This window comes from Platichthys flesus, chromosome 5 (genome assembly GCF_949316205.1).
Source record: "Platichthys flesus chromosome 5, fPlaFle2.1, whole genome shotgun sequence".
NCBI lineage: Eukaryota > Metazoa > Chordata > Actinopteri > Pleuronectiformes > Pleuronectidae > Platichthys > Platichthys flesus.
This window is the reverse complement of record NC_084949.1, coordinates 27,774,304-27,786,386: the sequence shown is the minus strand read 5'-3', so window position 1 is coordinate 27,786,386 and position 12,083 is coordinate 27,774,304. Positions and strand designations below refer to the sequence as shown.

At 48.3% G+C, this 12,083-nt stretch overlaps 1 protein-coding gene across 2 annotated transcripts; it reads right to left on the bottom strand.

The window, feature by feature from the left end:
• Positions 1-251: 251 nt before the first annotated feature.
• vps54 (VPS54 subunit of GARP complex) lies at positions 252-11,913 on the bottom strand. 2 transcript variants are annotated; one of them, XM_062388223.1, is made up of 24 exons: positions 11,768-11,913; positions 10,160-10,334; positions 9,794-10,035; positions 9,026-9,110; positions 8,665-8,699; positions 8,043-8,174; positions 7,028-7,413; positions 6,633-6,759; positions 6,256-6,285; positions 5,607-5,714; positions 5,466-5,521; positions 4,931-5,027; positions 4,538-4,845; positions 4,272-4,401; positions 4,000-4,181; positions 3,762-3,874; positions 3,570-3,633; positions 3,354-3,459; positions 2,964-3,051; positions 2,741-2,862; positions 2,553-2,633; positions 2,100-2,207; positions 1,914-2,008; positions 252-1,762 (listed from the first exon to the last, which is right to left on the bottom strand). In XM_062388223.1, the coding sequence occupies exons 2-24, from the start codon at positions 10,302-10,304 to the stop codon at positions 1,657-1,659; spliced, it is 2,946 nt and encodes a 981-aa protein (XP_062244207.1). In that variant the 5' UTR covers positions 10,305-10,334; positions 11,768-11,913; the 3' UTR covers positions 252-1,656. The 2 variants fall into 2 exon arrangements, with proteins under 2 accessions (XP_062244207.1, XP_062244208.1); XM_062388224.1 differs by lacking the exon at positions 6,256-6,285.
• Between the last annotated feature and the right edge of the window lie 170 nt (positions 11,914-12,083).

The following is a 12,083-nucleotide window of genomic DNA, read 5'->3' as shown; positions in this document are numbered from 1 at the left end:
CACGGACCAGTTCAGGTCATTCTTCTCCCACTGGTTTGTTCAAGTGTTTCTGATCAGTTCGGTTTGAATCAGTGATTTGATTGACAGCTGAGACCGCCTCACGATTGGCTGGGAGCATGTATGGGCGGGACCTTGACATCGTCAGTCGGTGTCACAGATATTTACGTTTCTCTTTCGTCTTTATTTACGATGAATTAAACGATTGTTTGACACCGAGAATCTGCAGCAGAAACAAACTCACAAACAAAGTGTCTCCATGATCCTGTTTTATTCAAGACATTTTAGGTTCTCAGACATGCTGCCACACACACACACTCTCTCACACACACACACAGACACACACAGTGGTATGGTAGGCACACTGTAGTGAGGAGCTCAGACAGGAGGCACTTCTGAACATCTGATGCTTTTTGTTTCTCAGGTTGAGTCTGAGCAGCGACCACATCTCTTCACGTTTAACTTCCCACATGACAGAAGGATCATTGAAGTGAAGCTGCTGTGAGACGTCGGGTGGAGGTGATGAGTTCAACAGACTTCTGGTTTGAGGTCAAACTTCACTCAGGAACAGGAAATCAGACCCGTTTCTGTTTGTTAACGATACATCGGCGTTCTTGTGTTTAACCACAGAGGGCGCCACTGAGGGAAGTTAAAATCAGAAGAACCATTTACCCTCTGGTTCGTGGAGACGTTAATTTAATCATTTAAGTTTCCCCAGATTTCCAGAGAGAAATTCCGTTTAGACAATAAAAGCTGATTTTCGGTTCTGTCATTTGAGAGGAAACAAAAAGCTCAAGAAGGTTCAATAACAGCAGGAGGGAGAAGATCAACAGTAGTTTGAGTCGACAGCTGAGGTTCATGCTTCATGTTCTTCTACATTTATAAAAAAAAAAATTAACTTCACCGTCTCTGAATCAACACGTAAGATTTGTTTAAAGAGGAAAAAATGAAATTAAAGAGTTACATTCCCACATCCATTTTACTTTGGTAACGACAGGAAGTAGCTGAGGGTTTAGATTCTTTCACAGTTTGAATCTCGTTTATCTGAATTTAATTCTTTAATTTCACCTTTTCATTAAACTCTGTTCAGCCTCCTTCAGACCTCAAAGACACTAATTCCAGAAAATAATTTGTCTCAAGTATAAAAATGAAAGAATCTTTTACATCCGCAGGTTTTCAGTTTTCACCAGAGCGACTGAGAAGGTCTGGAGAACGTCTGGAGAACGTCTGGAGAACATCCGGAGAACCTCGTTGACTCTTTGAGATTGTTCCGTTCCCTCAAACCCAGAACACAATGAAACCTTCTCTTCAGCTCGCTGGAGAAAAGCTCTGCCACAGTATTGAATGTTTTCAAAGAATAAATTAGCCTCCACTTCACCCGGCGCTCCTGAAACGTCTCATAATTTACTAGTGTTCAGTTGAGTTGCTCAGTGCCATGAGGCAGCAGCTGCTCCTCCTCCTCCTCCTCCTCCTCCTCCGTGTGATGGAGGATTTAGCTTTTCATGGTGGAGCTGTCCAGGAGACTCCTTCTCCAGTTTTGTGTTTTTGGTCCCTGCTCCTTCTCCACCCTCAACCGGCCCCTGTGGAACCCCGGGGGTTGGCCCTCCGTCACTGAGTCGGGGGGGTAGTGGGTTGGATCCTGGACGTCTCCATCCTCCATCACCTCTTCTGCTCCCAGATCTCAGCCATGTTCAGGTCCAGCCGCTCGAGGCTCTTCAGCGCCTGGACGTTCTCCGTGTAGAAGGCCACGTCCACGACCACCAACCTGCAACAGGTCACATGTTTAGAACATGAGAAGGTTCAGGAGCAGCAGACACAGGCTGATGAGACACTGAACATGGGGGGGGGAAAGTGTTCTCGTGTGTGTCTGTGTGTGTGTCTGTATGTGTATGTGTGTGTGTGTGTGGGACAGTCACCCGTGCTGTGGTCCTCCATCATTAACGACCCCGAGTCGAGACAGTTGTTTCTTCAGGTGCATTTTAATACTGGCATTAATCCTCAGGAACAACATCTGTACAGGAAACAAACGACAACTTTCACAATAAAACCAGAACATCCACCCCCCCCCCCCACCTCTCCTCTTTGACTCCAGCTGGACTCACCTGAGTCTGTTCTTCAGGGAGAAGTTCACTAATGGCTTCGTGCATCTTCGCCATCTGTTTACAGACGTTTCTGAAACAGGCTGAGGGCATCGGGGCTTTGACTTCATACTGAGGAAACATCATCATCATCATCATCATCATCATCATCATCATCATCAGCATCACCACCACCACCACCACCACCATCATCATCATCCCGCTGAGGTCTCAAAGACTCAGTGTATGAATTGACATCTTTAATGAGGTCACAGTGACCTTCGACCTCTCACATTAAGATCAGTTCATCTTTGAGTCCGACTGAACGTGTGAACCAGTTTGAACCAGTTTGAACCAGTTCCCTCGAGGTGTGAGATATTGTTTTCACCGGCACGGGACAAACAGAAGTACACACGTCTCGGCTGTTGACACATACTCGTTAACACAACAGGTCAAAGTTCAGTGCGAGTCTCTGACCTTGGATAAAACCTTCTCAAACAGACTGTCCATGATGGCCACCAGCTTGGCTGAGATCTCTGAGATGTGATCGTTGTAGTCCTGAAAAGAAAGAAATGGAGAATTTAAGAGAATTTAAAAGCAGTGTGTTGATGTGTTATCCTGGATCAGAACCAGCCTGTGTGTGACGTTGTGTTTCAGTGTGTTACCTTTGTGATGTGGTCGAAGTGTCTGAGGACGCTGAACTGTTTGGGCTGCAGTTTGGTCTGGAAGTGACTTCTGATGATGGGAATGTAGAGAACCACCAGCTGCAGGCAGCGGGAAGCTAAGGCTGCACACACACACACACACACACACACAGACACACACAGTGAGCCTCGTACAGCACAGGTCATCAGGCTGATCTCAATGTGAGCAGTTGAAGTTACGCACCGAGGTTTTTGGTGGTGATGGTCTTGAGGCCGACGACCTGCAGAGCTCCGGCTCCGAGGACCAGCTGACAGCTCCGAGAGTTAAAGTGCTGAGGGACACAGAGGAGGAGGGGGGGGGGGTTACAACAGGACCAGGAGACGAGTCCTTCAGAGACGCTCCAGAGAGACGTCCTCGTCCTCTGTCCTGGACCATGATGAAGACTGAGACTGAGTTTGTTGCTGATTCTAAATTGTTTTACTGGTTTATCATTTTACTTTATTTTATCTTTCACACTTTTTTGATACAATTTCTTGTTTCTGGGTTAATGTAAAAATATCTATTTTTCTTTTTTGATCATTTTAATCATTTGAACTTAATGTGACTAAACCCAGACGTGGGTGTGGCGGAGACCTTGAGGAGGTCGGACAGACGCGTCAGCATGTCGGTGGTGATGGACGGGATGTCAGTGACACACTGACAGTATTCCAGAAAGATCCGGATCAGCAGCAGAACCGTCCTGAACAAACACAAGACGACTTTCAGACCACGGCTCACAAACAGCTCATCTTTATCTCCTGTTACAGATTTGATTCTGACTCAAAGTCCACAGCCTGTGTGACCACCTACCCAACCACAGCGTACTTCTGTCCATTGACGAGCAGGAAGTCAGTGGGTTTCCTGTCGTTCGGACCTGAAGGAAGAAACACGTCACAGCTCGAGTCTCTAACAACATCACAAAGCCCGCGTTGTGTTATCAAAAAGGTTAAGAACTGTGTGTGTCTGTGTGTGTGTCTGGGGGCGGAGCTTGTCTTTGGAGACCTGGGGTCATGCGGTCTGGTAGTGATATTCTGCCGTCGGCGATGGAGTTGACGAGATCTTGAAACTCGGCGGGAACCTCGGCCTGCTTCCAGCGCTCGTTGTCCAGGAGGAGGCTGCAGGAGACCAACAACAACAAAGATCTCAGCACATGGTCTTCAGGAACCATCATAATCACTAAATGTGGTTTCCTCTGGTCTGTTGCAGCAGAGTTGCACTGACACAACAGACCTCAGCTCACCTGAGCTTGGTCTTGCGCTCTTCGTGGAAGCGGTGGACGAAGCGGTTGGCCTGGCTCTGTAGCGCCCCCCTCAGGGACACACTGCGCCTGCCGCACAGCTCCTCCGTGTCCCGGACGAACCCCTCCACCGCCTGAGAGAGACACACAAACTCCGCCGAGCTCAGCCGCTCCAGGGAGCCGTCCTGACGGAGACAGAGACAAAGGCTGCTTTTCACAGATTCAGTGGATGTAAGTGAAAGCTCAGAAGGTGGAGCCCCGGCTGAGCGTGGTACCTTGGCTCGGGCCGTGAGGAGCTTGACGCAGCGGTCGTGGCTGATGTCGGACGCCGTGTGGAGCAGCTCCTGGATGTTGTTGATCACACGGTTCATCTCCAGCTCAGTGGGCATCACGTTCTCACCAGACCTGATGGAAACACAGGGATGAAAACGGCTTCACTCATTTCCTCTCGTGAAATCCAGATCGTGTGTGTTGAGGGACGTGAGAAGCAGTTTGAAGATCTTTAACTGCTCGACTGAATAAGATCTGAGAAGCACCGTACATGAGGCTTTGCTCCCGGCAGGTGGAGCTCTCTGTGGCCTCCGCCCGGCCCGGCTGGGTCCTGGAGCCCGGCCCGGAGCTCTGGTCCTGGGGCGCTGCCGCCTGCTGCTGCTGGGCCTCGTTCAGGGCGTCGCTGATGAACAGACCCTCGTGGGTGAGGTAGGCCAGCTCCGCCCCCCCCTGCAGGAGCGACAGGCCTTGGGGGGGCTCCTGAGCCGAGGCACCGGAACTCGCCTCCTCCAGGAGCCGGCTCTTGTGGTTTGAGTCCAGGACCTCCTGAACCACGTTCCTCATCACGCTCAGAGTCGCCTGACACACGGACGGAGGTTTGATTATTGTTTATTAATTATTTAACGTCTCCACGCACAAACTTCAGGTGTCTGCCCCGACTCACCTGGATCCTCTGCAGGAACAGGAGGAAACTGTCAAAGACGCTTTTCAGCAGCTCGAACCACTGAGGGAAGGTCATCAGACGCATCTGCTCCGCTAGCCTACACACACACACAGACAGACACAGACACAGACACGCGCGCACGCACGCACGCACGCACGCACGCACGCACGCACGCACGCACACACACACACACACACACACACACACACACACACACACACACACACACACACACACACACACACACACACACACACACACACACACACACACACACACACACACACACACACACACACACATTAAAAACCTCACGATATGGATGTATTTATTAACATCCTTTGTTATAATTGACATTGGACTAAATGTTAAACGCTTTAAATGATTCTGATTTAAATTAGTAAATCCAGGTGAAACCTCCAGACTCATATCTTTCACCATCTCTTTTTCAAACATGCAGCTTCAGAGTTAAAACCCTTTCCAGTCACAGACCATGTGAACGTGCACTTACACACGTCCTCATGCTTCTACTCACTTAGTGACGACTTCAGTGTCGATTTCCTCGATGTTGAAAATACTTTCTGCCACACACTTAAAAACACAAGCAGGAAGACGTTATGAAGATTGGTTCAATGAGCTGTTTACATGTCAGCATCACACACGTGTGCGTCTTCACCTGAGCGACGATGGACTTCGCTGCTAAGATCATCTCGTCGCTGTAGATGTCCAGAAAGTCCAGCTTCCTCTGCCTCAGGAGACCGAACACCAGCGAGCCCAGCCGGTCCTGAAGCACCAGAACACAGAGGAGTGAACAGGAAGCAGCTTGAGACCAGCAGAGGACAGTTTGCAATTTGATATTCGTTTGAATTTCTGTCAGACATTCATCCAGCAACATAATTAAATATAATAAAGACAATTAACACTGAAAGGCTCATTTAGAAGAAACAGGAGCAGAATAGAAACAGAAACCCGATCAGGAGCGATTGATTCCAGAAGCCACAGGATTTATAATAAATATTTATGAATTGTTGTTATTGCTTTTAAATCATTTGTTGTATAAAAGCAGAATAAACTTTAAAGAGTCTCTCTGGCCACCTGAGCTACTCTTAACAGTTAACCCCACCCGGCTGGCACTGTAGGCACATGAAAACAAACACTCAACAGTTATTTCCAAACAATATGTGATCGATCACTGATGAGTAAGATTGATTCAGCCCCAGGGAGGATTCAGGAGTTTCATGCGATTCAATTATTTTTGCGTCAGTGGTGTGTGTGTGTGTGTGTGTGTGTACGTGTACGTGTGTTAGTGTGTGTGTGTGTCCCACCTTCTGAGAGTCAGCGTTTGGTTTTTGAACCTGTGATCAGCACATCAGAAATGAAATGCATGAACAGCTGAGCTCAACATCATCGACCTTTAACTTCTAAGCACAGAACTGATAATGATAATGTTATTTTATGAAGCCTCAGCTGGACGCCATTTTGTTTTTTAAAAACCAGATATAACCCTATTTGGATGAGCAGGAGAGGGTGGAGCCTGACTTAGAGCTTGAGGACACGCCCACATGCACCCATTGGACGGTACTAGCTGTCAGTTTTTTATATTTGTGAGACACATAATGTGACAAACACACGAGTTAATGATGAAGGAAACGTCGGGCTGTAAAGTTAAGACATGACTTGAGACTGAGGAGTTCTCTCGGACCTTCTCCAGGACCTGCTGCTCGTCCCTCAGGCTGCGGCTCAGGTCGCTGCGGGCGTACATGCTGAAGTCCTCCACCATCATCTTATCAATCAGCTTCTCCAGCTCACACAGCTGGGAGCCAAGATGTCTGAGACACACAAACACTCAAATCGTTAACTTCTATCTGTGGTTACGAAGCCTCACATTGTTTCCATCTATTATTTATTAAACTGACGACTGAAGCCAAAGACTGGTTTCTAAACATCTAAATTCCCTCGTTCAGACTCAGGGAAATAAATGAAGCTTTGCTGTTGCTGGAGATCAAATCTGTACATTCACAGTTAACAGCCCTTTGAACTTGTGAGGACCCCCCCCCCACACACACACACACTCTGACACACACACTGTCTCCTCACCTGAAGCTGTGGATGCCCTGCAGCTCCTGCTGAAGCACCTCCTTGGTGGTGGCGATGAGCTCCAGCGCTCCGACAAACTCGGAGGTGGAGAGCAGCAGCTGCACCGTGGGCTGCGTCTGATGCACCGCCGCCATCAGCTTCATCTTGTTGTGCAGCTTCACGCAGTTGTTGCGGGTCAAAGCGGTGCGGAGGGCCTCCAGGGGCCCCTGGCACATGATGCGATCCATGGCGGCGGTTCGCCCCCGCAGGATGGCCACGGCCCGCTGGGTCTCCTGCAGCTGGTCCTGCAGCTCGTGCTGCGAGGACATGGCGTGGAAGAAGGCGTCGGAGCGCAGGGAGATCTGTCGGGCGATGCTCACCTCCACCACGTCCAGGTAGTGACTCAGCTGCAGCACAGACACACAACAACACAGTTCCTCAACACAAAGAAGAGTTTTCACAAGACACCGATCACCTGATCTAAACTGAGATCTGTGTTGTTAGGGTTAGGGCTCCGTCGACTAGTGACGTCACAGAACTGAATACTTCTGAACACAGTCGAGGCCAAAAATCTAGAAACGTCACGGAACTTTTTTAAGACTGGCACTCAAGTATATAGTTGTGTGTGTGTGTGTGTGTGTGTGCTAATACATTGTGTGTGCAGCCTCTTACAGTCTTGGAGTTATATCCAATAACTGAAATCTCATAATTGTCCTACATGCCACTGATCTGTTTTATCTTGTTAATAGTCTTTTCTTTTTATTTATGAAATGTAGTTTTTTGTGTTCAAACATTGTTTATAAATGAATGTTTCTCTATAAATGGGATTTATTGTGGAGTTTTTGTTGTTGTGTTGAATTGGGTTAGGAGAATCATGGAGATGTCTTGGTATTGACATCTCCACCGTCCACAAAGTTTTCACGAACAAACAACCACCTGCTCTCTTCTGTCAGTCTGATGCTGACTGAGCCACTTCAGCAGGTTTGGGTTCTGCTACTGAAAGTGTTCTGATGAAACCTGCTGACGTGTGAATCACCTTCTCCTGCAGCAGTTTGGAGGAGGCCACGTCTCTGCTGCTCTTCCCTCCAGCACTGGTGAAGTGCGACCAGGGCAGGACGGTTCCGAAGATCCCCGGGTCCTCCAGAGCGAAATCCGGCTTCATGAAGATCTGGAAATTAAAAATACAGACAAACAGGACATCATGAGACGACCGGTAATAAACAGCTGTAACCCAGGAAGTGATGCATTTGATGTTTCCACTCTCATTCACTCCTGATGTTTCACCGTCAGACGTTTACACTCCTTGGGAAAAACTACCAACCGATAACTCTCAAGGAAAATCTCTGTTTGGGTTTCAAATGAATCAAGTCTTTGTGATCCAGACGATTTCATATCTGGAGACAGAATAAAGCGAGGCTCATAGGAAACCTATCGTATTCTATCGCTGTTATATTGTACATTCCATATTTACCTGTTTTCTTAACTTATAAATGAACCCAAACATATATTTTCTTTACTCATATACCTAAAACACAGAAAACTCTAATTCAGAGTCATATCATAACCATTAAAACCATGTGACACAATCACCAGTGGAAGAACAGAACGAGTCACTTTCCCACTCGTCCAGCAGAAAGAGAATCCAGTCGCTCTGTTACCTTCGGGACTTGTTCCAGCTCCGCTCTGGACTTTTCTGGAGGAACAAGATAAAGGAAACTCTGGATCATTCACACGTCACCATTTGAAAAGTCAGATGAAGTTCAGTTTATATATCTGAGTCGTGTTCGAGCTCATAAAGACATCTGGTTATTAAGAGCTCCCGTTGGTATTTGGGGTTTTTCTTAGTCTATGAATAAAAACATATAAAATATCAGATCTTAAGAGAAGCTTTAGTGATCATTGATTTCTTAATGGATATCTGTCAACAATCAATCAGTGTTTATGAGACTGTGTTTTCATGGACTGAGGATGATGGGGGATGGGAGCGTCCTGTGGCCGCTGCATGTTAATAATTCATACCATGGTTGGTGGTGATGCTGGAGGCGGCGTCCACGTCGTCTTTGTTGGGACAGATCGTCCTGCAGCGCTCGTGGATTTTTTCCCTCTTAAAAAGAAATGATGGAAAAACAAATAACATCAAAAGAAGGTTTGAAGAGAATGAAAATATGATTTGTATCAGTGCAGCAGCCGCGTGAGGAGCAGCAGAAAACCAATCTGCCTTCCTCTGAGCTTCGCCTCAAGTGGGGAAGTGAGTGAGGAAGTCACAGGAAAATAAATCAGCACATAGGAATCAGGAAGCATCGTGTCTCCCAGACTCTCCATTGAGGAACTAATGACTTGACCCTTCTAATAATCTGACGGGGACAGAAGGACGATGTTCCAGATGACATAAGCTGTTTTCAGACGTGACCTGTGGGTGAGGTCCGGAGAAGGAGGTCCGGACTTCACCCACAGTTTGCTTTTCACACGTGCACATCGCAGCGGGAGGTTTTCTGCACAAACTCGTTCACAACAGCAACGAATCCTCTGCATTATTCAGGCGACAGGTCGAACAGCCGGGCGCAGCTGACAGAGGCAGGAAGTCACAAATCAATTCCACTGCAGCCATCACGTGATCTTTTGCCAACACACTGGTGTGAAACTGCTCAGACAGGATTCCTGACACACCCGCTGGGAGCCCCGGTCAGGTGACAGGTATCAAACCAGTCACATCATCTCTATTGTTTACAGTGAGGCTACAGAGGTGTGGCCTGCGGCGGCGGGGGGGGGGGGGGGGGGGGGCGTTACCTGCGCCGTCTCCTGCAGGTACGGTCCAAAGTGTTCTCTGGTTATGTTGGGGAGGTAGAAGGAGGGCATCACCTCCGTTTCTGCAAAGTCGAGGCCCCACGACTTGGTGAAGAAGTCCGACTCCCGCTTGGCCAGCCGGGGGTCGTTCAGCGCGGCGGGGAGGTTCACCTTCGAGCTGTACACCGTCCACCGGTCGTGCTCCGCCACCACAGAGGGGCCATCGCACAGGCCCCGCCCCTCACCTGCAGGACCACGAGGAGACAGAGTCAGACGTTTCATGAGAGGCTGACTAACGCAGGAAATTCAAAAAGCATAGAAATCAAGAGCACAAACTGGGACAGATCAGAATATGTCGATGTTTCCCACCGGTGGGTTCCTTGGGGCAGACGTCCGGCAGCAAGCGGAGAGGCCGCCGGCAGGACGGGGAGCGATCCCTCTCCTTGTGGTACGTTCCATCTCGGCCTCTCCCACCGGGACAAGGCACTGAGGAGGAGCCGTGGCTGGAGGCCATGACATTGGGACACGCCTCCTAGGAGGCTAGCTGGACAGGCACACACACAAAGCTAATATTAGAAACAGAAAACATATCAAATGATAAAGCTGATTGATATAAACTGTAAACAGATAGACACCATAATGGCCCCTGGTGAAGCTGACATGTTCCTCACATGTTCCTCACATGTTCCTCACATGCTCCGGAGGTTCTGTATTTGAGAACAAATGTTTGAGTCAGTTGCTCTGAGCACATTCTGGAACTTTCTTCAGCAGCCCCTGAGCAGAATGACTGGATGTCAGATGGAGTCGCAGCTCGACTTGAGGTGTTCAGTGAGTTGTGATGTTCTGACAGTCGACTCTCCTCTGACTGCTCACACTGTGGAGGAGTGAGACCCTCGTCTCTGCTGTAGATCTCAGCCCAGCGCTGAGAGGACCAGAGGAAACGTCTGCGGCTTCTGTCACCACTGCTTTTCAAAAAGCCACTTCTGCTTTCTCACAAAAAAAACTGAATCCTCTCAAAAACCATAATAACTGAATCTGAAATCCATCCAGCTCTCAGGTCCAGCTGCTTGTTTCTAACACCCACCGAAGCTTCTCAACCTCAGGGGTAGAAATAGACTTTACTGAGTGATGTATACGTTTGGACACGTGACGCTCTGGAGGACTTGATGCTGAACATCGACCATCACAGACTTCAGTCCTCATGAGCCTCATCTGCTGTTCTTCTACTATAGGTTGTACTGGTGGTGTTGGTCTCCTCATCCATATTAAACTATTGGTTGGATATTAATCAATCATGTGTGTAGTTATGATATATTTGTACTTGGGTGTCTAGAAAGGTTCTATGAAATAAAATGTATTATTAATAATTATCACCACCTTTTCAAACCTCCTGAGGGAAACGAGGGAACCTAGAGACGTGATGTTATATATGATCACAATCATCATTATGATACAAACAGCTGTGATCACCTCTGTGACCTGACAGCACCGAACCGGACCTGAATGGACCTCACCTGGGTTCTGGTCAGGAACCAGGATTAGAGCTCAGCTCGGAACAGTATTTATCCAGAGCAGCTTCTGACATGAGGATATTAAATATGAATGTTCTGAGTGTTTGTTTATCTTCAGGTTTCTCCTCTCAGCTGGGGCTCCAGTGACAGCAGCTAGCCAGCTAGCCAGCTAGCTTAACTTAGCTTAGCTCCAGAGCACCTGCTGCCTGTTCGGCATCGAACCCGCGGCGCTGACAGTGACATCATCACAATAAGAACCGTACAGACGTGTATGTTGTGTGACGTGTCGATGACGCAGCGGCTGAAGCTCAGAAGAACCGCGGCCTGCGACCACAGCTAATGCTAAAGCTAATGTTGTCAGGGGTTACACGTAGGCTGGCTACCGCTAGCATGTTAGCATGTTAGCATGTTAGCGAACGGACCGGAGGAGCAGCGGCGCAGTGACCGCGGGACTCGAACTCTGTACCTGAGGAGTGAGGAGCAGCCGCCGGTGTTTCTCCTCTTCATCACCTCTTCATCATCACTGAGTGACACACCGGAGAAGCTCGAGCTGGAAGACGGCACCGTACAGCGCCGGTAAGCTACCCAGCATGCACCGCAGCAGACCAGGGGGGCGGGGCCACCTGTCGCTCACAGGTGGCACATCACATCCGGTAACACAACTTTGTAATTTGTTCCAAGTAAAAAATAAACAGAAAGAAATGATTCATTAATACTTCAAGAAATACTTCAAGAAACACTTCAAGAAATACTTCAACCAGTACAAATACGTCCATGCACAA

Coding starts and splice junctions, on each gene's coding strand:
- vps54 (XM_062388223.1), bottom strand. CDS start 10,304: ATGGCCTCCAGCCACGGCTCCTCCTCAGTGCCTTGTCCCGGTGGGAGA. Junction 4,846..4,930: donor TGTTCCTGCAGAGGATCCAG/GTGAGTCGGGGC, acceptor TCCGTGTGTCAG/GCGACTCTGAGCGTGATGAG. Junction 2,863..2,963: donor CATCACCACCAAAAACCTCG/GTGCGTAACTTC, acceptor GTGTGTGTGCAG/CCTTAGCTTCCCGCTGCCTG.